Genomic DNA, 27,707 nt, shown 5'->3' with positions numbered 1-27,707 from the left:
TCAGCCATACACTTTTTGCAATTCATAAAAATTAAGGTAGAAAGAAATTTTGCTTCTTTCATCCAAACAATGCAAAAGATCAGTTTTTTTTATTTGTTATTATTATTAAAACTTCATTTCGGAGTTTACTAAAATTATTAAGCCAGTTCACAGAATAATAATTTAACAAAAATTACAAAAGTATCTAATAAAATCATTAGTTAGTAACAAATAAGTAATCCAAAATTCTAATTTTAGTAATATAAAATTGTTTTTAAAAATATACATTAACACCAATACCAGGAGTAAACTTTTAAAAACTACTTTTTAAGCTTTTATAAATATTTAATTTCTGCATAGAAAGTCCAATTTAACAAATCATTAACCCGTATGTGCTGAACCACCTAATAGCTTTTTTTAGTGAAATATGTTAAATTAAAAAACTGTGTTGTTCAGTTAATAAGATGTATTAGGAAACATACTGACTTTTAATTTAATAAAACAGAAATATTAAATTACTCAAAAAAATTGTGCTTTCATGTAGCTACAATTATGTATTTCATTTTTTTCTTCAAAATATTTAAATTAGCCAACTTTGCATAGGGCATTTTTTAATGTTCTATTGACTAAAACAATAATACACACATAATTGTTTTAGTCAATAAGTTAATAAGTTGAGTCAAAAGACTAAGATACTTTAATAGACTAAGATACTTTATTTAAATTTGGATGCATATCCCAAAAACAAATAATAAACTATATCAAAGAAAAAACATCAAGTAAATAAAGGGAAAGAATACATAAAAATAATAACTGCATCACATGCCACTCATCAATCCTCCACACATTTTTTAGGATTTTTCAATTTTTTTTGTCCTTTTTTATTTTATAAGTTCATGGTATTCACGTGGGATTTTTTTTTTATTTTTGCCCTTTTTTTTCATTCTTTTTTTTAATTTTTTTGTTTAACAACTAATATTTATAGTAAAAATAAGGCAATTAAGCATCTTTCTTCATGCCTCCAGCACCCAAAGTTTCTTTAGCATGATGAGCTTGAAGTACTGCAACAGCTTCTTCAACCTGTAAAACAAAAAAAATTATTAAAATTTTTATGTCACAAGAAAGCTCTACTCACCGACCATTTGTGCCTGTTTCTCATTCAGTATTTCCTTTCCTTTATAAGTCAATAAAAAATATTTTGTTTATTAAATTGATAGCTATTATAATTGCTATAACCTTATGAAAGCACATTTAGTTGATATGTTAATTGTAACCAAATATAAAGACAATTGGATTTGAAAAATAATCAAATTTACTTGAAAAATATCTATAAGAATATAGAATGTGAGAAACGATAAGATTTAATAAATGAGAAGTAATTTTACTTGTTGATAGTATAAAACGATAATCGTGTATCAAATAACAGTTCTAATGAAAATCAAATGCTTTTATCTCGCTGGAGCCTTTTATATTTTTAAATATTTCAAAACAAATGCTAGGATTTATGTGTGGCCACATCTAATCTCTCACTCACATATTTTTACTTATCTTACTTATTCATTTTCTTTTTTCTTTTTTTTTGTTACTTTAAGCATTGAGTCAATTTGAGATCAAGGTGCGTAGCCATATTTTAGTTCTTCATATATATATATAAACAAAATGCAAATTAATTTTCGAAGACTTTTGCACAATCAGGGTAAAATAACTAATTTCTGACAAAGAACTACTTTCTTGATTATATTAGTCACCATAAAAAACCATAAAAATAATTTAAACACAATTTTAATGTATTCAATATTGAGTAGCTCATTCCATTTTTTAAATTAAAATTAATTAACTTAATAACGTTAAAAAAAATCAAAATTATGATTGATTTAACTATTATTTAAAAAGGTTATCAAGTGTATTTTTTAGATTACAAATAAAAGTTATTTATATAAGCCTATTCAACATAGCATTAACAATATTAATACAGGGTAGTTCAAAATTAATATAGCGATTACAAACGGCTATAACAATTTAATGAAAAATAATTTATCACTAAGATTAACATAGAATATAGATGGAACTTCAAAATTTCTTCACGTAAGGCGCAGGTGCAGTGAAGCGGAATCCTGCGCATGTGCAAGTTTATTGGTAGAAATGGCGAGCCCTGTACAGAAAGCATTCAGCATGTTAGAACTTAATAATTGTCATTCTGTTATCTCGGTGAAAGAGAAGATTTCGTCAGTGTTACAATCAAGAACCTCCAAATGGGAGCAACATACGCAGGTGGCATCGGATGTTTGAAGAAACGAGATGTTTGTGCAAAGGGAAAAGTAGCACTTGCGTTGGCGACTGCACAAATGCTTCAGAATGTATGGCATGAAATGGACTATCGCCTAGATGTTGTCCGTGTGACCAAGGAAATTCACATAGAAAATCTGTGACACATGTATGCGAAACTTTGAAGTTCCTTCTGTGAAAATTTTATCCATAAATCCTTTTTCATTTAATAGTTATGGATATTTGTAATTGCTACAATCTTTTTGAATTACTCTGTATTATAGATCATACCAAATTTATAAACATATATAGAGAATTAAGCAAACTCAAAAAACTTTAATGCATTCAAATTACAAATGTAAATTAATAAATGACCCCCCCCCCAAAAAAAATTTATTAACATTTTTTACTTGGTTCAATATTTCTTTAATGAAATGATTAAAAAAATGTAAATAATTTTGAAATGTAAATACAACGAGTTCCTTAATGAAATGATTAAAAAAATTTAAATAATTTTGAAATGTAAATACAACGAGTATTGAAGCTAAACATTTGTGTCAGAAGTAAATTAGAGATAATCCAATTCTGAGACAATCCAATTTTTTTTATTTCAATTGTTTCTAAATCAAATCATTAAGAGATAAATTAAATTTTTTGATGAATGAAGCATTTCTGTGGCCTGTGTGGAATTTTTTACTACAAGTTTAATAGTCAATAATTCTTGAAGTAAACATTAAATGTGAACATTTTTTATTCTATTTTAATTCCTGTACATTTTTCTATACAGCTTTGTAATTAAACCCACACATTTTAAACCAAATGGGTCAATCTTCATCTAAAATATCTGGGTTTTTTTCAAACCCTTTAGCTTAACTAGATTGAATTTGCTTAAACTATAAATTAATTATTAGACAGATAAAAGATAAATAATGATAGAGTCCAAAATGAGACTCGTAAAAAGTAAAATGAGACAAAAAAAATCAAATCACAAATTAATCTAGCTTCATGAAGTCCAATGAATATTCATAAATATTAAAAAAATAATTTAAAACAACTTGTCTACACCAGTTAATATAACAAATAAATTTACCTTAGCCTTAAGAGATTCATGATGCTCCAACATGTGCAATAATTCTGAATTATCAATTTCCAGCAACATGCCAGTAATCTTGCCAGCCAAATCAGGGTACCAACGGTGAATAACTGGAAACAATCGCTCACCCAACATTTGCTTCTGCTCTTGAGCAGTTGCTTCAGCTAACATGGAAGCAGTCAAAGGTTCTTGTCCTTGGATATGAACAGCTTGCTGAGCAACAGCTTGTTGTGTAACAGCTTGCTGAACTGTTTGAGGTTGAGGAGGATTACGCATGTTAGATGTATACTTATAAGCAGCAGGGCGGCCTTGGTTAACACTTGGTGCGGGAACACCAGCAGGCCGTGCAGCACTGACTCCAGTAGTACCCATAGCAGCAACTCTTGTTCCAGTAGCAGCTGCTGCTGCGGCCGCAGCAGCATTGGGTTGTTGACCAGTAATTGGTCGAGCAGTTATGCCAGCTCTCATACCTGGATTTTGAGAAGCAGCAACAGCAGCAGGACGTGCAGCAGCTCTAGCAAATGGTGCTGCAGTTTGCATGGCTTGAAAAGCTGTGAAAAATAAGAAACAATGTATATTTGAATTCAAAGGTGTTTTAAAGCTTAATCAATAAATAAAATTTATATTTAGAATAAAAGTTAAGTTTCAATTTACAACTACTCAAAATATTATGAATATGTGAATAAAAATGTAAGATATATAAAGTTCATTAATACTAAATCTATGAATCATTGTCTAAAGAATTATATTTGTGCATTCTAATTAAGATAACTCATATGCCGAAGGCATTATGACCTATTAAATTTAATACTGATTACTATATATTAGAACATATTACACATGCTCAATTTAATAAATAATTTATTTGTATAACCACAAATCTGATATGAATTGGCTGTATAAAGTGCTGATTAAATAAAATCATAGTTTTCTGCAACAAGTAAAAATATTCATCATCAGCTTAGAACATATTTTTGTATTAAAAGTTAAAATATGAATAATTTCTGAGAATAAAGTAAAATATGCAATTTTAAAAAAGAAAAACAGTTTATATCATTTTTTATATATTTAAGAACACCTATTTCTTCTGGGGTTATTTTTTTACAGTGAGGAACACACATAAATCTTTGCAAATAAGCTAGGACTGTGGACAGAATGTAAACATTTTGTTCAAGATAATTCTTGGTTCCTCATAACTCCTTGTAAATCCTGCATTCGTAATTGTATTAGAACTACATTTCATTTACGGCACTTCACTTCTTCTCACACATTTATGATGTCAGATTGCCAATTTTTAATATGCATGTTTTAAAAAAAAAATAAATGTTAAACTGTTTTTTAGTGATATTAAAATCACATACATTTTGTACATGTTTTTTATGAAAATAGTTTAAAATATCAAACTTACTAAAACTTAGGAAATTCACAGAAATATAAAAGAAATTAAATAATAATTAGAGTTTGAATTTTATAATCATAACAGTAAGATATAAACTTCAAATTAAGAGTACCTGCAGCAGGCTGAGCTCCAGGCCTCATTTGTGGTGTTGTAGGCCAACGAGGTGTAGCACGCATTTGAGCCATCTGAGGATAGAAGCCTCGCTGAGCTTGGGGCATTGTTGGAACAAAATATCCAGCACCACTTGGGTTAAACATCTGACCCAACTGAAATATAATAAAAATAATACTATGTATGAAGACATTATTTCACAAGTAATGAATTTATATATAAAACTGTGTATTATTTATTATAACCCAAACGTAACAGAATTTATCAGCAAATTTTCATGACAGAAATGACATATTCACCCATAAACAAATATTATCAAAATACTTTTAAGTTTTCTGAAATAGCCAAAAAAAATAAAAAATAAGCAAATCTACTTAACATTTAAAATTATATACTAGATCTTAAGAAACCAACAAAATGATTATAAAAAATACCAACTAATATTCACCTGCATTCTCATCCCTGCCATTCGCTGCATATATTGAGAGGCAAGATGAGCTTTTCTATCTTCTTTTCTTTGAGCTAAGGCAACATATAGGGGCTTTGAAACCACAATTCTTCCATTCATTTCTGTTACCGCTTTTGTTGCTTCTTCTGGGGAGCTGAAGCATACAAAGCCAAATCCCTTGGAACGCCCATTTCCATCAGTCATGACCTGTGAAATTTTTGAAGTACTTTAGATTTGAATTTTGAAATAATATAAACTTTTAATAAAAAAAGTAAACTCAATATTAAAATCTACATCAATAATTACATGATGTTAACATTCATAATCTTAAAATATTAATATTAAGACAAAATAAAATTCAATAACCAGAAGTAAAAAAGTTTTTGCAATGCTTAATATATTTGATGAAATTTAATTAGTATCAAATCATTTTTTAAAAGAATATCAGAATATTCTATTGTAATTTATTAAAACGTTATCTTAACTATATAGAGCTACTTTAAAACATAAATCCATACAATTCAAAAATTACCACAAAACTGAGGTGATATACAACTATAGAAAAAAATCTCATATTTATTTACAATTTTCTTCATTTTTCCCTGGCATACAGTACATTTAGTAATTCAGCATCACTATTCAATCTACTATTGCATTCGCCTTTCAGAGATCTTTTTATTAAGAAATATTCACCATCTATCTTAAAAAAAACAGACAAACCCTAATGGGAGCTATGTGCTTTTCCACAACAAAATATCAGGACGTGCCCATTTCTACTTTTAACATCCCAAGTTTGAAGCTTGATAGAAATTTTACTGAAAATTATTTAGAAATATTTCATTATCCCACACAGCAATAATGTTAACATAGCTCTCATCTTCATTCACACATTTCAATTACATTTTTTTTCTTCTTGACATATTATCGAAAACTTAAATAATTTATCTGAATTTTGTAAAAATGTACAAAATAAACTGCATATCTCAGATTAGCATAACTCAATGCATTCATATAATCAAGAGGAAGTTTTTGTTGCCTTTTATTGTGCCACCATCTGCCATTAATAGAGAGAAACACCGTCAAGAAGATAAGTTAGATATAATGTTAATGACTTGTTATAGGTAAATAATTTTCAATAAATTTTCATTTTTTGCAATTTTTATTTTTTTAATTTAAGAACTACTAATATATTTTTTATTGTCTAGCTTCTGACCCCAGGCAATTACTTAATTTGGCAGCTCTATACATATTCTTACATGTCTAAGAATAATGTTTTTGAAATGTTAAAAATAACCTTAGTTGTTTTATCACACAATATAAAATTTTTGACTAAGTTCAAACCTTCAATAATAAACTGATATATTGAATACAAAAACTCACTTTAGCACTCGTAATTGTTCCGAAAGGTGCAAACTCTTTTCTTAAACGTTCATCATCAATTGCATCATCCAAATTTTTCACATACAAATTAACACCTTGGTATCGACTAATTCGCTCCATTTTCATCAATTCAAACCTTCGCTTTAATTCCGCAGCTCTTTCGGATTTCTTTTGAGCTCTTCCAACATAGAGAGTTTTGCCATTCAATTCTTTACCATTTAAATCTTCAACAGCCTGCATGTAAATAATCAAAATTCAGATTCAGATTATATAAAAAAATATAACTTCAAGATTAAAACTAATTAAAACAGCTACACATAGTTTGATTCTTGTACAATTGATCTGAAATAAGTTTATACTAAAAAAAACTAAGATGCATAAAAAAACTAACTAGTAAGTGTTGTACTAAAAAACTAACAAAATTAGAAGATGCAAACCTTTTTTCAATCCAAAAACACTTTTTATTTAGTTACCAGGAGACTATGTTTCCTCTTCACTGCCCCCCACCAGCCCTGTTGATTGCTTTGCCTATAATTGTAGCTTCTTCGCATAAAACAGTTTTTTCTTTGAAAGTTGAAATTATTCACTTGCAATATATACTGTACTAAAAAGAATTAATTCTGTTCGCTAACGTTTGTGCACCCACTTCCCACGTCTAAAATTTATTTCTTTAAATTAAATGTCATTGGTAAACTACCATAAGTGAAACTACAAATATTTGATGTCAATTCCTTTACAATTCTTTTCCTATTTATTTAAAACTTAAATTTTGCTAATTATTTTTCAAATTATCTTGAAATTAACTTTCTTTTTACAAACTGTTTGAACCACTTTCTCATACTTAATTTCTCACAGAATATATAACACCACTTTATATAAAATTAATATATTTAAGCATGAAAGTATGAACTAATATAATTACAAACAAAAACTCTCTTAGATCCAGAATAATGAAAATCTGCTAAATATTAATTTAATTAGACGCACGAAAAGTAAATTATTATTTTAATAAAAAATACTATGGCTTTTTCTTTTTTAAAGATATACTAAACAATTGCCTTTTTTAATAGATATATAAAATTATAATCAGTATATTGATGCAAAGTAGATAAAATAAATTAAATAGACATTAAAAATATTTTCTTATCTATAGAGCATTAATTGTTATTCTAAAGATTTCTCAGAAAATTGTAAACCTCACCATTTATTATATAATAATGTCTGTATTTTAAAACCATGCATAGCATTAAATTTATGAAAATTAACTAGAAACTAATTTTTACTAGTTTATATCTTAACACACTATATCCTTGAATTAAAATAGTTCCAAAACCAGGTTTGTAAGCAATTTCTGAAGAAAAAAAATCACCAAGATTTCACTGACCTTCTAAAGCAACAGTTAACAATTACATAGCATATCAATAACACAAAACACATCAATAAAGCCTTAAAAGCATAAAAAAAAAGTTAATATACATTATTACAGAATAACTAGCTTTTTTAAACATTTATCACCAGAAGCAATAATACATAGTCAGGGGTCTGTCCAGGCCGAATTTACTACCGTTTATTAGCGGTACCTTCACAAATTCAATTTTAGGAAAAACAGTAGTTTCACAAATTCAACTTTAGGAAAAATGGTAGTTTCACAAAATACTTTTTCTTTAATTTAATTTTATTTTTGTATCTTTTAAGAAACGATAAATCCATATTTTTGTGTTGATTTTTTAATACAACTTTTAATTTTTCACAAATTATGTCTAAATTTTTACAAAATAGGTACCTTTAAGAAAAGCCTACACAGACCCCTGATAGTATCTGGTTGCTTCTAAAAAACTTAAACATTTTTAGGAGAATTTTTTTTTTTTCGTCTGAAAATGAAGAAAAGTTGGAATTTTTTTAGGTTTTTACACTTTTTACAAATTTTTTCCTTTTTCTCAAGATTTACTTAATTTGTTAAGCAAATTTTAAATTTCCTGAGATTTTCAGGTTTTCCCTTAGCTTTATGAATCTTAAAATATTATATATAAGTTTAGACACTTTAAATAAATTACAAAATACAAGAGAGATGTAAAGGCAAAAATTTTCATGATGAAACTCTTTCTATATTGCAAATATTGACTTCAGTTCTTTTATTTTATTGTAGTTATTATTGATTTTGCTCCTCAATTTCGAGTGAAAAATATTTGGCGTGGTTAAAGAAAATGGTATTTGATAAAATCTGTTTTAATATTGAATTTGACATAAATGTCAAAGAGAAAAATATCTTAAAAGTGATCAAAATACATCAAATGATGTGGCTAAGACATATTTACACGCAACACACAAAGTAACAGACTAAAGGCAATATTTTAAAATATGGTAAGGAAAATAAAAAGAGCTGGACAGCGCAAAAAAATTTGAATGGCATTGAAGGGCCATAATGGCAAAAGGATCTCAATGAAGAAAACTTACTTTGACAATATTGGCCTGTAACAAGTTGTAGTGCTTAACAAACATATGAAAAATTTCTGAACTTTTAACACCTTCCTACCAGAGGAATAACATTACTGTCCATTACTTCTCTTTGCAAAGTTCTAATAGAGTGAACAAAATCTATATGATATTTGAAAATTTCTGCCATTTGTATAAAAAATTAGCAGAATTTCCATAGCATTACACAAACAGCATTACATAAACTTTCATGGCATTACACGAACCCCATAAAAGTAAAATAATCATACAAAAAAATCAGTGAGTTAAATGTAAGAAGAGTTATGTAAACTATGTATATTCAGGGTCTCCTTAGTAATCTAAATAGTTCTTTTTTTTCCCAATGGCAGGCCAATTTAAAAGAACAAAAAGGATAAAATAACAAGAAATACAAGGCAAAAAGAGATAAATAGAAAATGCATAGTGACATGCTTAGCCCATACAGACCCTAGCCTCCCAGTAGCGTCCACACACAGTAGTAGAGATGAGCACAGGACAAACGGAAATATGGGGCAAGTCCATGTCCTCCCCAAGGCGACAGAGCTTGCATTTAGGACAGTCAAAAATGTTTATGCTATAAAGGTGTTTGGCCAGACAGTCATGGCCCGTTACAAGTCTAAAGAGAGTGACTGCCTTAAACCTGGTCTGATTTGGGATAGTTAAAATACGGTTGAACCAGGTTTTGTGTATATTGCTTTTACGGAAATTCTCTGAGAGCATGTTCGGGAATTGGTTTCGGACCAGCAGTTTAAATGAGTGCAGAGAGATGGAGCAACGAGATGCTTGGGTAATAGTTGTTCCTTTCTTGGCCAAGAAATCAGCTTTTTCATTACCCCAAATCCCGCAATGTCCCGGGATCCATTGGAGGACGATTTGCTTGCCTTTTAGTGTCAGGTCTTTCAGACAATCAATGCATTTCTGAATGGAGATGGATTGAGGAATCAGTGGAGAGTTAATATGAAGAAGTGTTGCTTTAGAGTCAGATAAATGACGGCGCTAGATAATTGTTCAGTACGACACTGTAGTTGTTTTAGGGCAATTAGAATAGCCTCGATTTCACCGTCGTAGGCAGATGCATAGCAGCCAACAGAAGTGTAGGCAGAGAACAGGTGACAAAATACTCCCGCTCCAGCACTCACCCGCTGATCCACTCGGGAGCCATCTGTAAAGATTCTCAACCATTCAGGTTCAGGATATAGCTCATTCATAGTTGCGTAAGAGATACCTTTAAGGACATCACTATCAAAGTCTAATTTTAGGACTCTGAGAGCAAGGTCTGTGATCACATTGAAAGTCTGGTAGTCCAGTGGGCTACAAGGAGTGGGAAGAATTTCAGGCTCAATATAAAGGTTGTATTTGTCTTTTAAGCTCAGCACCCCCTGTAGGAAACCCGCTTGAGTCTTTAAGTGGCGCTGCCTGGGGCTCTCTAGGTTCCAAAGAGAAAGACACCCAGGAGTCCGTAATATTTTTCCCAGGGTATCAAGGCCTTTTCTTCAATAATTTTTTCCATCGGCCAAAGTCCAGTGCAAAGGAGCATAGCGTCTATTGGGGTGGATTTAACAACTCCAGTGATCAAGCGAAGTGCTTGATTATGAAAAACCTCAAGAGATCTGCGAACCTGACTTGGAGCACTAATTAAGGGTTCACAGCAGTATGTAATCACCGCAAGAACAAATGTTTTATAGGTTGTGTTGAGACTTGATTTAGAGCAACCCCATCTACAGCCTGCTAGACGCTTTTAAGATGGAAAGTCTACTTGAAGCTTTGTCAATTATGTTTTCCGAATGAAGCCTCCAGGAGAGCTTACGATCAAATATCACACCTAGGTAAGTAAAACTGTCTGTTGTTTGAATGTTTTCACCTCCATAAACTAATGAGAGATCTAATTTATTATGAGAAAGAGAGAAACTTTCATAACAAGTTTTTTCAACGTTAACTTTCATATTGTTTTTCAGACACCTAGGTAAGTAAAACTGTCTGTTGTTTGAATGTTTTCACCTCCATAAACTAATGAGAGATCTAATTTATTATGAGAAAGAGAGAAACTTTCATAACAAGTTTTTTCAACGTTAACTTTCATATTGTTTTTCAGACACCGTTCCTCGAGGTGAATAAGGGCTTGGTTTAGTACTTTTTCAGTCAGGAAGGAAGACCCTCTCTTTGGGGTCTCAGTCCAAATGAGGAGGTCATCGGCATAGAGTAGACATTTGATACCAGGGATAGATTTTAACTTCTGGACAAGGTCGTTGATATATATGTTAAAAAGAATGCAGCTTAAGACTGCTCCCTGAGGGAATCCAGTCTGAAAAAGGCCATATGTAATCTAAATAGTACTCTCAGTAATAAATAATAATAGCCTAATAAGTATCCTCTGATAATAAAAGTAGCATAAAAAGCTTAAAAAAATTTAAAGGAAATAAATTTAATATACAGAGGGTTCTGCAAAGACTCTTCTTAATATCTTTTTAGGATCCTTATCACAAAATAAATCAAAAAGGTATACACAATGGGGGGGGAGGCAAAATCATAATTGAAACAAAATGAAATTGAAAATGCTATCGATATCTGACAAATCACACCACAGAAAGGTGAATGTAATAAACAAAAATACTGGTTTGAGTGCATAAGGAAACAGAGGAGTTGAAAGACTATTATTAAAAATACTTTCAAGTCTCAACCTGCTTCTAGTTTCAATCTACTTTCAGTTTCTCTTAGTTTCAAGAAATCTGCTTCAAGTTTAAAGAAAGTCATCATATGGAGGGAAAAGGTGCTAGAATACTGAAAAATCTGAACATTTTGACCTAAGTATTTGCGAAACAAATTTAAAAAATCGGAAGAAGTACAGTTTAATCTAAATAGTTGGCAGCTTTAGAAATTATTAATACACATGATTTTGAATTTCGAAACTCACTTTTGAAGCACTCGATTCGCAAATCTACATCCTTTTCCGTTCTCATAAGTTTTCATACAATCCACTTGTTTGTCAATAAAAAATTTTTAAATAGTCATTCTTTTTAAAAAAAAAAAAAACATTATATTTCTGAAAATAGTTCCCTTTTGACTGTTTTTATTAAGTAGTATTAGCCTTAGACGCCTCCACTTGGATTTTTATAGCAATTAGCGGCAAAGTCACCAGAGGAGACCCTGTACATAGATAGTTTTTTTATCTCTACGACAAATCAATCACAGAAATAATTGAAAAATATGGAAAACAAACCTTTTCAGCATTTTCAGGATCTTCAAAACTTACAAAACCAAAACCTTTTGGTTTACTCAAATCATCCACCATGACCTACAAAAAAGGATTAAAAACAGAAATATTAATCTATTATCAAATCTTTTAATCACAACATTTATCTCATGATGCTATAATTAAATGAACAAAGCTACCCATAAAGCAGGTTTCGTGATTTTTTTTTTAAAAATTTAAAAAATCCAATTTTTTTGATTTTTATTCAAATACACGGTAAGAAATTTAATTTATGATTAAAAATAATTTACAAATGTTTAGTCAAAATTAAATTAACTTTAAAACTATATTATAACAATATTTTAGGAGCTCTAACTTACTAAAATAATTTTTCGTTATAATACATAGAATGCATGGCAACCATTTTGGAACAAATGCATGATTGAAATTTAAAGACTAGATGAAATAAAGAATTTAAAGAGTACTTCAGGGGTCTGCTTAGGTTTTTCTGAGAGGCACCTATTTTGAGAAAATTTAGACATAATTTGTGAAAATAAAAAATTATATTAAAAAATCAACACAAAAATATCGTAAAAATATGGATTTATCGTTTCTTACGAGATACAAAAATAAAATTTTAAGAAAAAGTATTTTGTGAAATTATTCTACAGTTTTTCCTAAAGTTGAATTTGTGAAGGTATCGCTAAACGGTAGTAAATATGGCTTGGACAGACCCCTGTACTTTAACTATTAAAGCAAAGTTTCAATTAGCAAACCATAATTTTAAATTAAAATTGTGATTTCTTTTTTTTCCTCTTGATTTTTAAAATGACAAAATAAATGTAACAGATTGTGTTTATAAATGTAGTCATTCATCAAAAAATAAATAAATATTTAATCTATATATTTTTATATTAAAATATTCATTTTTAATTCTACATCAATAAAATATAATGTGGATTTTAATTCCATACTTTTTCAATCAAAAGGTAGAATTTTAATTAACATTATTTGCATTTTTTTTTTTAAAAAAAAGTCATGTTTATTAATTATTTTCTACAGCTATGCAAGTCTATATTAAAACAGCATTAAATGTTTACTTTAATCTGTACTTTCAATCTCAAGAATCAATAGATTTTTAAAAATGTAATTTCAAATGTGTTGGAATTTAACACACATCAAGAAAGAAAGTAATTTCGTTAACTAAAATTAATTAATGTAGCAATTTATTTGAAATAAATTTTAAAACTAAGAAAAGAAAATAATAAAAGTATCAATAATTGAAACACTGTTTTTTTAACTTTTAAAATCCATATATATATATTAAAAAAAATCTGTTGATTTAAATCAATGATTTTTTTTTAAAATCATTTGATTTAAATCATGATGAAAATCAAGCTGATTTAAATCAACAAACCCTGCCATAAAGTAAGTTTTGAAAACTATAGTTAATTAAGTTAAATAAAAATAATAAAGTAATTAAGAAAACAAATTTAAATAAATGCTTACTTTTTTAAAAAATTAACACTAACCTTGGCACTAGTGATCTTTCCATATTTTTCAAAGAGTTCCCGTAATTTTTCATCATCTAAATCATCACCAAAATTTTTAATGTAAACATTCATAAAACGGCGTGCTTTTTCTCCTAACTGCTTCTCACGTTCTTTGCGTGGAACAAATTTACCAACAAATCTATAATAAATCCATTATTATTTCAATACAAAAAATACTTAAGTACTCTTTCAAAATGCTTAAACATTTATCCAATAATATTAAAACAAGAAATTCATCAATGCGAAAAGAAAATCAAATTAAAGAAATAAATATGGTTACTATTAATGACATTAATGCTACTTGGCACATTCAGAATGAGAAAAACTTACAAAAACAGTGAAACATCTCAATAAGCACAATTCTAAACAACAACAAACAACTTCTCTAGTTCAATATTTGGTAAAAAATTAATGATTCTAAAACTAACATCCTCCTGTATTTATTAGCTGAGGATATAACAATAAAGACAACTTTATTTTAAATGAAATGGCAAGACATTTCCATTTTCTTTTTAGATTTTTATGATTTTTTAAAGCTACAACTTAAAGGTTTCAAGTTTCATTTAAGTCAAACTTCAATGGAGATACATACTCTGCATTATTTTTAATCTCAATAATCAAATATATTCTGGAGCCCAGATTTCAGCAGTTTCAATAAAAATAAGCCTATATCAAAATAAAGCTATAGCATTATCCACATTAAAATTCTGAAGAAAAAGAAACAGAATATTGATTTGCCGTATGACACTTGGTCTGGTTTCACACTAAATCTGGTTCTAAATCTGACACTAAAATCTGGTTTGGAAGCTTATTGGACTGAAAGGAGTCATTTCATTTTGGGAGACCATACAACTAATCTAACATTTTTACAAAATATATTGAAAGACAAACTTTTAATTGTTAAAACTTAAAATAAGAATCCAAATATATATCCAATATTTTTTAGCTTCCTGATCAGATCTTTTTAATCTTTTTTTTTTTTCATTGTATTTAGGAAAATTTAGATATTGACACATCCTAAACAGAACAAACCTTTACAATTTCGCTTTTTAAAATGTCGGCAATCCAAACTGTTGCTTAAGACTCTATACTTCTCAATCTTTCAAAGCTTAATAAAGACTTTCGCAATGAAACAGGCAATACCATTTGGAAGAAAAAAAGCCAAAACTTAAGACAAATGTTTTTCCGTGTTATTTAAATGTGAGGTTAAAAAGTTCTGACAAATGTTATTTTATTGTGAGCAATAACATAATTTTAATACTTGAAATAATTTTCGCTATTACTTTTTTAAAGATCACATTTACATAAAACTACATAATTACTCACACTTTTCGTCCATTCAAAAGCATACCATTCACTTTCATTATGGCATTATTTGCAGCTTCTTCTGTTTCAAAATGGACAAAACCATATCCTTTAGAATTACTTTCATCATCTGTAGCAACCTACATTTAAAATAGATATTTAAAGAACTATAAAAATAATAAACTGATAACACCTTAGAATATTATACTTTAGCTTTGCACCATATAAGTTATTAAATTGAGGAAAAACTTAAAAAAGATTCAATATTTTAGAAAGCATACAGATAAAGAATGAGACTTCAAGAAAAAAAAATTCATATATAATAGAGTTTTCTACTTACAAGAAACATCAATGGTGTAATATTTCCAGTCCATACATAACCATTGAAAACCAATATGGAGGAGAGGAAATTACGGATTACTACATAGCAACAATTAACACAGTTTGGCCCATAAATGCAAGTGACTTTGCAAAAAGGGTATAGTACAATAATCCACAGCCTTCTTAATAAAATTATTTAGAATTCACAATCATAAAAGAGCTATGGTAAAATTTCCTGCCCATATTTAGTAAAACTTAAATTTATATGGAATGAGTATTCATAACCTCAATCCACTGTAAGTTTTTAATGAAACAAAATCTTATAATATACTATTTCATTATAGTTATAAATAGCAGTGATTCTATATATAGCAATCAAATCTATAGCAATCAAATCTGCCAAAAATCATAGATGAAAAAGTTACGACGCGTGCATAATTTTCCATTTAGGTAATGGAAAGAAAAAAATACAAAATTAGCACATAATTTTGCCAAAAATCAAACCAAATTATTTTTTAAAAAAATTCATATCAAACTGCACTATTGAATAATAAAGTAAAATATTATTAGATTATAATGTAACTGTAATCACAATAAAATAGCTAAAACAAAAAGTCATATCTATATAAAATAAATTAAACAAGCTTTTAGGAATATGCTTTCTATTTTAATAGCAAGATTAAATTAACAAAATAAGAAACTGGTTGCTCACTAAAAAGCGTATTATAGCAGAAAGCTGAATATCAACACCAGTAGACACTAAGGCTGATAAAGTTAATAAAAAATATATAATAATAAATAACTGGACAACTTTCAAAAATGGCTGTGGCAAAACTTTTAAATAGCTTTTACACTTTATGCCTGAGGACTGGAAATTGTAGTATTGCTTAGTTTAGAGTATTACAAATAGCATTTAAAAGTTAATTTTATAACTTTTTTTAATTTTATTTTCTATAAAATTGGTGCTAAGTTATACATAGAAAGTATATATAGAAATACACATAGAAATCATTACAGGACACTATATAGTACAACATTCTATTCTCACTCAAACTGGACAGAGTAAAGTGTGAATAGAGGGGACATTTTTTCAAAGGACACTACCGTACAAAATAAGCACTTTGTTTATCCTCTTCAGGAAATCTGAAAATAATAATGAACTTTCATGAAGAAAATGCTGTCAAAGAAAACTGAAGAAAAAAAGGCACGGTCCTTTATCAATCCGGTAACTTAGATAACTCGTATAATCAGTGTCTAAAAAAACAATACTCTACTTAAATAAAATATTTGTTATAAATTGCGTATCATTTATCAATGGGTATTAATATGATAAGATTAAATATTGTTAATATTTAAAAATCAAAATACATTTTTAATATTCCACTCTGGAAAGATATACTCTAACAAGTATAATTAATTAAAACCAAATTATTCAACAAAAAATAAGCACCTTTTAAGCACTTTTCAAGCACTCAAAAAATATTTTTAAGCACTTTAAAAAAATATCATAACTAGGCAGGGCTGGAAAGTTTTTGACAATTGATGGTTTTAACTGTCATGTCAAAAAAAAATTGGCATTGCTTTTGACAATTGTCAAAAATTATGAAATTTTGAATCATGTACAATGAATGGAGTTTTCATACAATACGGACTGACAATACGCCAAAATAGATTGGAGTTGAATGAAGTGTGAAAATGTTGAATAGAACAATGAGAACTGTGTCTTTTCTCCTAATTCGAAGCGAAAATCAACATAGTAAAGGAAAAATCTCATTTTGAAAAAGGGAAAAATTAAGCACTTTTTAAAAACACCTAATGAAAAAAGCACCTTTAAGGGCTTTTAATAAACGAAAATCGAAAATAAGCAACTTTAAGCACTTTTTACAAACCTTACGCACCCTGTTATATAGTATCCTTTCAAACAATGTTCAAATTTATTCTTGTGAAATGTAAACATTTTTTTGCAGCACTTCTGTGTCTCAGGGTCCCCAAAAGTTTAATCAAAAATACAATTTAGTCCATAAGTTCATGTTCAAAGAAAATTTAAATGATAAATGTATGAACTCATAATTTGTCCAAAATATGATGTTCATAACTTGTCAATGTTTATATACATAAATAAATGTAATAATGTAAATCATAAATTTCATGTCACGTTATTAATTAGTTATGTTTATATTTATTAAAACAGATCATAATAAATTAAAAAAATAATAAAATATATATATAAATTAAAGAAATATTCATGTAACTTCAATTCAATTATGTTGTGATCCAAACAAATAATATAAATTAAAAAATTATGAATAACAATTCCGAGTAACAAAATAGCCTACAAAAACAGTATGTGTGAGAAGGGGTCTGCCGTCACTTATAGAAGAGGTCCAACTTTGCCAAATTCACTGCCAAGCCTTATCAAGAATCCCTATAACACAGAAGTACTTTTTCTGCAAATATAAATCACACAAATTTTTACTATGTATGTAAAATATATCATTTTTTTAAGAATAAATTTAAACACACATTTTATAATTTAATAAAATAAAAATGATGATGAATTGTGGAGGCATGAGTGGAACAAGAACCGTTAATGTAATCTCGACTACATTAAAAATTTTTAACTTAACACTTATTAGTCTAATAAATACATCAGTCATAACAGAAAATTTGGAAATCCAAAGCTTGCGAGAAATTTATGATTTCAAGACAAACAACTGCAGTTTTGAAAAACTATCATAAATTAGCTCAAAAAGTTTCTACAAATTTGCATTTTGTAGCAAAATTTTACATTTTATCAACAAAATTTATTAAAAAAGGAAAAATAATGTATCAATAAAATATATTTTGATGATATATTAATATGACTATAGAAAACTTGTGATCTCCCATTATAATAATCATAAAAATTGATTTAATACAAAATATTTACACAAAATATCAACAAAAGCAAAATACAAGAAATGGTAAATCAATCATTAGGTTTACAAAAATTGCTAGTTACAATATTTAATTATGTTTTCTACTTAGTTATTATATAATCTTCTATATCTATTATGCTTTTAAAGTATCATTTTAAAAAATATTTTTTACATCAGACATAGTTTTACTAACATGTATTTTTCTTGAAAGTTTCTTTTATACAATGTTTTATATTATTTTAACACTAAAATGTGTATAGGGAAAAAATGCATACAAAACCTCAAACTTACTTTGCATGATAAAATGTTCCCAAACGCAGAAAATGTATCATACATAGCCTTGTTGTCAATGCTTTTATCCAAATTTTTAATAAACACATTTCCGACGCCAGATTTTCTCAATGAGGGATCTCTTTGAGACCACATAATTCTTATGGGTCTACCTTTCACCATATCAAAGTTCATAGTATCCAAGGCTCTTTCGGCTATAATTTAAAATAAAGTTAATAGCAAGAGCATAAAACAAGCATACTGAAAATTTTAATTATTCATATCTTTAAGTGTAGGTATTTAAAGCACACATAACAGTTAGTTATAAAAGTTAGAATGTACCTGTATTGTCTTTATAAAATTTCTCTTCTCACAATTTGTGAAAAATTTTAAAACTTTGTTAAAATATTTTTAAAAATCTTATAAGTTTTGAAATTGAAAAAATACATATATATTCCATGCAAATTTTAAAAAATACATATATTCCATGTTTGATTGCAACCTTTTTAAAATATCAATAACAATTTTGAAAGACAGAAACTTCAGCTTGTTGTATATGCTTGAATAATACCAGCTTTAAAATGTATTGTTTCAAAAAATTATACACATAGAAATTCAGTTTAACAACCTCATAAAGTAGGCATTGTTAGTTCTATTTATTAAACAAATCTCATTTAATTAAGAGGTAATTCAATAAAATTACATAACAAATGTGATTGTTTTTCAAAACAAAGCTATTTTCAGAAAATGACAGATCAAAATTCTTTCTGAAAGTGCAAAATAATTATCTAAATTTAAGTACAGAATGAATAATATTCTATATTGCAGTTATGTCTGAAAATGAAATTAGCTTTTTATAAAAAATATATATGTTTTTTGCTCCTAATGTCCTGATAAGTTCTCAATTAAACACTTCAAACTCTGGAAAACCAACACAATTTTGAAATAAAAAAAATCATGTGTGAAACTATTGAGGTTAGGAATTGTCTTCAGTGCTAGCTTGTGCATTCATGACTATAGTAACTACATTTCTTATGAACATCTCCAACTATGATAATATTTTTACAATTTAGCAAGCAAAGATGAAAATGTAAATATTAACCCAACATTTTTAAGTCAGTCTAAATTAAACAAAAAAAAATAAAAGATTTGAGTGAATATACCTCCAATATACTTGTGTGGATGGATATTGAAAAAATTTTTCACTGGAAGGATTAAGGTTTTTCTTACCTCAAAAATTAATGCCAAAAATATCAATTGAAATCTAGGGTAATTCACGATCACTCTGTTTCTGGGGTAAATAATGATCGCCTAAGTTTTATTTAAAAAAATAATATTTTTTTAAAATTTGAGACATGGACAAGAATGCTTGTACACTTTACTAAAGTATAACTACATTTACTTAATAATAGTTTTTTGTTTAATCTAACAAAATAAGTATCTTTTAAACTGCTTTCTGTATTTTCCATTTCAAAGATGGGTTTCAAAATGTGCACATTTCTGCAAAGATCCCCCTCCTTCTCTTAATAATAAATATTTTGAGTTACTTTCTTTTTCTTTGATATAAAAATAGTGTAAGCTTTTGTTTAATTGTTTCACATCTACTGTAAACATTATAATTGATTATAGGAAACTATATCAAATGTTGCCCCCTACAGATGGGGTAATTATTGATCACTGGGGTAATTCCTGATCATTGTCATTTCTTCTTATAAATAGTATAAAAAATAGCTAATAAATAGTTAATTGTCTTTTCTTAAATAACAGTTCATATTTATTAAGTGGAACAACTATAAAATATATTTTAACTGTCATCACAAAATTTGTTTTTAACTGTATACAAGACTGTATTCTGATTTGCACCATTTCTGGTTTGTCTTACCTTGCTTCTATCTTAATTTTATGTGTGTACATTGTTAGAATAACTTTTAAGTTTATAAATTAGCCTAGTATAATTGTTAGAATAATTTTTAAATTTATAAATTAGCCTAGTATAAATATGGTGAGAAATTATAAGCCTAAAAAGGATACTAAGCTTCTAGAAAGCAAAATTAGTGAATTTCTTTTAATGATTGAAAATGAAAATTTCAGTGTGAAAGCTGCTGCCAGAGCTGTTGACATACCTTACTTAACTTTACACTTTCCCTTAATGAAGTAAAAAAATCCAGTAAAAGTAAAACATGTGGGAACTCTCTTATATTTCAGCAGAACATGAGAATGAGTTGGCTGACTGCCTAAAATGTATAGCATGATGCAAAGATTTTTGGAAAATTTAAAGTGTTAATCTTTCTTCTTGCTTTTAAATAAATCGTTTTATTAGCTGCTTAAACATATCTTTTTGGTTTATTTGTTTGATCTTGATGTCTTATTCGTTAATTACCATTTTATAATTATTTTTAAACAGCCCCTTTACAATAAAAACTGGTGATCAGCAATTACCCCAGAAGTGATGAAGACCAGGGGTAATTCCTAATCACTAAAAATTTAAAATCTTTTAAATTCTAATTAGATTTTCAAACAAAAGAATGTGACGTAGGATTCATCTTATATAGCCTCAAACTTCCAGGAAATATTAAAATTCTATCTTGACTAGTTTTTTCACAAATTTTTAGATATTTACATTTTTTGATCAGGAATTACCCCAGGTCAATTTCTATAAAACAAAAAATATTTCTGTAATTAATTTTTTAGCAGGTACCAAATACTTAAAAAAAATAAAATTGTTGGATACACCAAGCCTTAAGGTGTTTTTCCTTCAAATTTAAAAGTGAAATAATCTGGTATTTTTTTACATAACATAACATAATGCTTTAAATCAGGTCTATATACATGCGTTTGAATTGTTTATAAGTAGTGATCGTCAAAATCAGTTGAAAACAAATTTATAAATTTAATAATCAAAAGTTATGAGCAGATGTAGCAATCCCTTTAATTACTTGAGAAAAATAACTGTGAATAAGTTTTTATTAGCTAACTGTTAGCATTTATAGGTTAGAGTTATTATATAACTGTATGGCATGACTTCTTCTTATAATAATTAATAAAATACAGCTCTATTAAAAAAGTTTTAACATAATAACATACCATCAACAGGCTGTTGGAAGTTAACATATGCATATCCCAATGAACGACGAGTGATCAAGTCTCTACAGACTCTGATGGATAGAACAGGGCCAGCAGTTGAAAATTTTTCAAACAGCATTGCCTCCGTAACATCATTATGAAGATCGCCAACATACAAAGATGCAACGGGATAATTTGGACCATTAGGATTCATTTTTTTGAATTATGAATTCCTTTTCACTAGGCCTATTGCTTAGGTATTCCAGAAGATTTCACTTCGAACTTCAAAAGTAAAGTATTTTTTTAATCATTTAGTTATTTTGCGATTTTTTTTGTTCTTTTTTTATAGTTTTAAATTTTTTTTGGTTGCTCTAGGAGCATATATTTATAGTTTATAGTCTACAAAAGCTTATTTAGTTCCCACGCGAACACAGAAACAGAAATTCCGTGAAATAAAATTAACCGATGACAGTTTACTCTCTGTTTATTACAATAAATGTAGTCATCCGCAAAAAGAAGTTAAATAGTTCGATTCATTTTTCTGTTTTTAATGTGTGTAAACCAAACAATAGTAAGAAATGAGTTTCTTGATTTTTATCAAAAGATTTCATGCCGTATAAGAATTTATTTATTTAGAAATGTCATAAGTATAAAAACCTCCGAAAACAGAACGAAACCACGTGCTTGAAACAAGAACTAAAGTGGGCTGGGTCGCAATACATTTCTAATATAAATAATAATAATAATGAAACCCTTTTGCAATTTAATAAACTAACATATGAAAATATTAAATAGAACAAGATTGAATCGATAATAATAAAGTGAATTGTTTTTTTATGATTTATTCTATAATTATAGGCTATTAATCAATAAAATTTCAACAATGACGTCATCTCAAAGCAGTCATGCCGTAGTATTTCATCATAGAATAATGGACTTCCTACTCATTGATAATGGAGAATCCGTCGAAATTTCGAGTTTCATTTCACGTTTCATTCATTATAATCTCAATTTGATTAGCGACACGTAGTTAAGACAGGATTAAATTAAGAGATTTAATTTTTTAAAAATAAAAAAAAAATTCTCAAGTATACCTTTTTTTTAAATATTTTTCGAAACTGCTCTGGGTTGCAATGTTTGTAGTATTTGTTGTGTAGTAACAGGAGAGAAAAGTGCTATGCACAAATATTAATTAGCACCAATATTAATTAAAAAGCAAATTCCTTTCATATTTAGTTTTCTTTTTTATTTCAGTACGTATTTTCTTTAAATTTAAAGTATGCGTTTTATTTAATTTTTCATATTTGTTCATTAATAACAATAGCAACTAATAACTTCGTTAATCAATGGGTGTGTATTGATATGCTTAAAGCAAAGTTGATAAGGAACAATATATCAATAACAAAAATGAGTACATTTTTACAAAATACATTTGTTACATTACTTTAAAGATGAAGGGGAGATTTTGGTGGTAACGAAAATGATCTACCGCGCTTTTGTGGTTTAGGTATGACAAAATTAAAATTATTTCTCCTTTTTGGTCCACTTAAAAAAGCGGAGTTTGTAAAAATTTCGATTTTATTTTATTATTTTAGTCACTTTAGTTTTGTGTATCTTAAGTTTGTTACAGTTGGAAAGAAGTCAAATTTTCGGGTGTCGCGTCAATCCGTCAAGCACAATTCGTCAGGGCGAAAGTTCATCAGATTACTCGCAAACACAATTCGAATAAAATATAAAGGAATAAAATATTACAAATTAAATTCAAATAAAATATTGACGACACAATTCGTAATAAAAAATTTTATAATTAGCAATTATATTGGCTAAGCAAAATATTTATGTATTATGCCCTTGTTGTTGAAAATATTCTAAATTGCCCAGGTGTAATATTTTAAGCTTAATAATTGTCTAAAACATATTTCAGAATTTTTTCTTCAATTAGTTTCCGTTTTTGTAACGGCATTATTTGAATTCAAAAAAAGAAAAATGTACTAACTTTGGCTATTACATACGAAAATTAAAGATTTTTACAACAGACACTATAGGCATTTTATCGCGGAAACTGGGATTTTTAATGATATCAGACCAATAAAAATTTCAAACAAAAATATTTTTAATTAAAATAAAATATAGAATATTCTAATATTTTTTTACATAAAAAGAATGTTTTAATATTTTTTTACATAATTTTAAACACTGTATGTAAATTGGATTATGCAGTTCCATATCTTAAGATACTTAAAAAAATGAATACATTGAATAATGTATAAAATTTAAGAAATAAGTTGATTTAATATACTTGTAAATACATAAACATTTCTGTTATTTTACAATGTTCTTCGTTACTTTGCCTTAGGTTGTGATTTTCAAGCAAACGTACAGTCCATGGCCAATTTATTAGACGCACTATAACAGTCTATGTAATCAGGTGATACTATACAGCTTTATTGTTTTTAACGTGACTGAAACCTGTTTGCCCTTGTTTACGTTAGTGTATCAATTGATTAAATTAGACCGATATGTGATATAAATTAGATGATATATTATATAAATATAGAATGCTTATTATATCAGGTATTCTATTAATATATTATAATAATTGGCCCAAATTTTTAGGCACACTGTAGTTTTTTAATAATTACATGTGTTGCACGAATTTATATGCAATACTTTTATATTTAAATATACATGTAATAGGTTTATATTCAGGAGATTTCTTATATACTTCCTATTTGTATCTAATTATAACGTGTTGCATTGCAATGTTAACCAATTGATACATAAGCGTAAACAAGTGCAAACCGGTTTCGGTTTCAGCCGAGTAAAAACAATAAAGCTGTATATTATCACCTGATAATTAAGATTTTACATAGATTCTCAAAGTGCGTCTAATAATTTGGCCAGGGACTGTATTTTATAAAAGCGTATCTGAATTCTACAAAAAAAAAGAGGAAGCATTTTTTGTTTAAACTTATTAGATTTTATTTATTTTCCCAAAAGTAACCAATTTTGAAATATTTTAAAGGTGGAACTGTAATAAAAGTTCAAGGTTTGCATTATTGAGCAATATTTATGCCCGATGATAGTATTTGAGTCATCAGCATTTTTTTTCAGCATGAAGTCTGTTCACTAAATCCAGAGCGCATTCCTAAAATAAAATAACATATATGTAAAAAAAATATGTAGAAAATGTCAGTTAAAACTTACAACTGCGTAACAGAAACTATTTAAACTTGTTTTTATCATTTTGCTTTTATTATTATTATTTATTTATTTTTTGCAATTTTAATAATTTTTTAACAACAAGCTAACAGCAATAACAATAATTTTTGGTTGGTTGGTTCTAATGCCACTTACCACACGGGCTAGCCTGCTTGGTGAACCGAGAAAATTTAAGGCAGAGTGTGCGATTCTTGTTTTTCAGTGGCGCCATCTATGTCCAAGAATTCGACTTCGCCACACCATGCGTCACGCCTGTTTATAAGGGGGACCCATTCACTCATCCACAGATCGTAATTTTGACCTGAATCAGAGAACAATCGATCTCCAATCCAGTACGCCCAGAGGTTTTGATTTGTTATGGGAACATGGAGGACTTTGCGACTCGACAGAATTTTAACGTGCATCAGTCACCAACTATACGGGGGGAGTCTCCGGCCGACAACAATAATTTTTAATAATAATTAAATAACAAGCGCTTATTATAATTTGAATAGCTGTGTAAATAAGGTCAATGCAACTATTATAGAAAAATTATATTGTGCCCACCCCTCTAAATACCTTCGAACACTTAAAAGTTACTTGTCAATAGCTTATTATAATACGTACTAAAAGCAATGATTGTTGTAAGTTCAAATTATTAAATAGTAATTTTTTATGATAGCATAAGGAATACAAATTACACAGCTTTGTTTAAATGGTAAAGACAAATATATTCGATTTAATTTGCAAATAAAAACTCAGAACGCATCGATAATATTTTTCTGGATGCTACGTATTAAAGATACAATTTTAGACCATTTTTTTGACAAAGGACATTTCAATAAATATTTTTTTTTTAAACTGTGACGTATATTTTTCACTTAGTTTATTTTACTACTATTTTTATGGGTTGTGAACACTTATGTTAGTAGTTTAAATATATAATATTAGTAAATATATTCTGTTGAGAAATTATTAAACTACGCCAGTTTCTTTTTCATAAAAAAAAATTAAAAAAACTTGAAATGGTATTTGACAAATTCGACTTTTTGAAAATGTATAAGTATTTTACATGAGACCAATCATATAGTGGGAAAAAGCTGCAATTTCTATAAATGAAATAAAAGTAAAACAGATGTTATAAAAAATTGGTGTTGAAATAAATGATTTGTTCAGTGATTTGGCTAATGGTGCGTATAGTCATCATTTTTTTTCATGAATGAAATTTTTCTTTGCGTCGGAATAAATGCAATTTTAGGATATTTCAATGAAAACAATACCTCATATTAAAGAATTTCTAAGCCTGTCCTAAAATGGTTTAATGATACGAATGTTTAAGTTTCTCCTAGAATGTGCTAAGTAACTAGCGCTGATGATATTTAAAAGAACGAAATTAGGCGCAAAAGCCGATTTTATCAGCGTATAATTATCTAATTTTCAACTGATTTTGAAAGGATAAATGTTAAATCATGGAAGATAGCCGTAATCTAAAAATGTAGTTCCAACAGATTATTCTTGAAAACGGTCGATCGCCCATATATTTTATTGTATAACCGTCGTTGAACATCCGACCCAATTTTGGGGTTTACGACTACTAGAGATCAACTCCGTAGCCTGGTAATTTTAAACCAATTCAGAAGACAAGGGATCACCTGGCTGAGATATTGGGAGAGATAAGCTTCTGTGTGGATTACTTCTTGGGGGAATTATTCCGCATTTGCGTTACATGAAGAGGAAAGCATCGAAACATCCTATGGTTAGGCTGACGGCAAGGGAACTCTAATTCATGATCCGTCTACAACCGAGGATATTTTGAGTTTGCACTGTGGTCGGTGCGAGCCGGGTACGAAATTCATATTGATCAGCCATCGATGGGATTCGAACCCGAGCCGCCTCATTCAGAGGCGAGAGCTCTATTTAATAAGGTACCTTGGCTCTACGCCCCATACATGTAGGTTTTACTAATTGTGTGTTTTGGCTAAAAACTCATTAATACAATGATAAATATCAACATAAGTATGCGAAGTACTTATTTCTTATTCTCACAATACCAGTAATACGTATTACTACAATTGGTTAAACATCACTAAAAAATCAATAGTTTAATGAATTTTTACGTCCTCTGGAAACGGAACAATACCATAAATTTACTTTAAAACGCATAAAATTGTGGTCTCTTCGTATGAAAAATCTAATGTTCGCGTAAAATAGTCTAACATTCTCTAATTGAAGTTTGACCGTGATCACACATCTAAGATAATGCTATCCTGATTCTACACGGTGCGCCTTAACCAAAGTTAAATAAAATGCTCTTACACCTAGAAAATTAGAAGAGATTCTGAATTTACAATGTTAACAGATAATAAAAATCAAAAAATCAAAATAATCTGTAGAGAGATTTTTAAAAAAATCCACTTTGAACATTTTTGCGCACGAAGTATGATATTTTGGAAAATCTGATGTTGTTTTATATCAATAGAAAGGAAACAAATTATATAATAATGATTTTTCAGTTGCAATTCTATTAAACTTTTATGATTTAAACATTTTACTGCTGATAAAATATGAAAATGTAACATAATTTAATCATAATTACATCAATTTAAACATGTGAAGCATTATATCTACAAACAGCTCTCGAAAGGTGTTTAGAATAATCCGGGAGATTTGCAGCAACCTTATTAATTTCCCAGGAAGATTTTAAGAAATCAAAATGTACGGACTCCATCGCCTGCTCCC

The 27,707-nt window shown here is 28.3% G+C and overlaps 1 protein-coding gene and 1 long non-coding RNA gene across 2 annotated transcripts in view; both read right to left on the bottom strand.

The window, feature by feature from the left end:
• Window positions 1-672: 672 nt before the first annotated feature.
• On the bottom strand, window positions 673-22,256 carry LOC107442670 (polyadenylate-binding protein 1). Its single transcript, XM_016056294.3, has 10 exons — window positions 21,789-22,256; window positions 18,726-18,919; window positions 15,217-15,335; window positions 13,870-14,029; window positions 12,365-12,439; window positions 6,676-6,909; window positions 5,296-5,502; window positions 4,849-5,002; window positions 3,335-3,888; window positions 673-1,059 (listed from the first exon to the last, which is right to left on the bottom strand). The coding sequence occupies exons 1-10, from the start codon at window positions 21,979-21,981 to the stop codon at window positions 979-981; spliced, it is 1,971 nt and encodes a 656-aa protein (XP_015911780.1). The 5' UTR covers window positions 21,982-22,256; the 3' UTR covers window positions 673-978.
• A 2,449-nt stretch (window positions 22,257-24,705) lies between these two features.
• LOC107442669 (uncharacterized) overlaps window positions 24,706-27,707 on the bottom strand; it is a gene marked incomplete in the record, with an annotated part of 17,039 nt that continues 14,037 nt past the window's right edge. Inside the window, 1 exon segment of the long non-coding RNA XR_006227763.2 lies at window positions 24,706-24,915. This is a non-coding gene — a long non-coding RNA (uncharacterized lncRNA).

The sequence above is a fragment of the Parasteatoda tepidariorum genome, chromosome 1 (genome assembly GCF_043381705.1).
Source record: "Parasteatoda tepidariorum isolate YZ-2023 chromosome 1, CAS_Ptep_4.0, whole genome shotgun sequence".
Taxonomy (NCBI): domain Eukaryota; kingdom Metazoa; phylum Arthropoda; class Arachnida; order Araneae; family Theridiidae; genus Parasteatoda; species Parasteatoda tepidariorum.
This window is presented reverse-complemented; position numbering and strand designations above follow the sequence as displayed.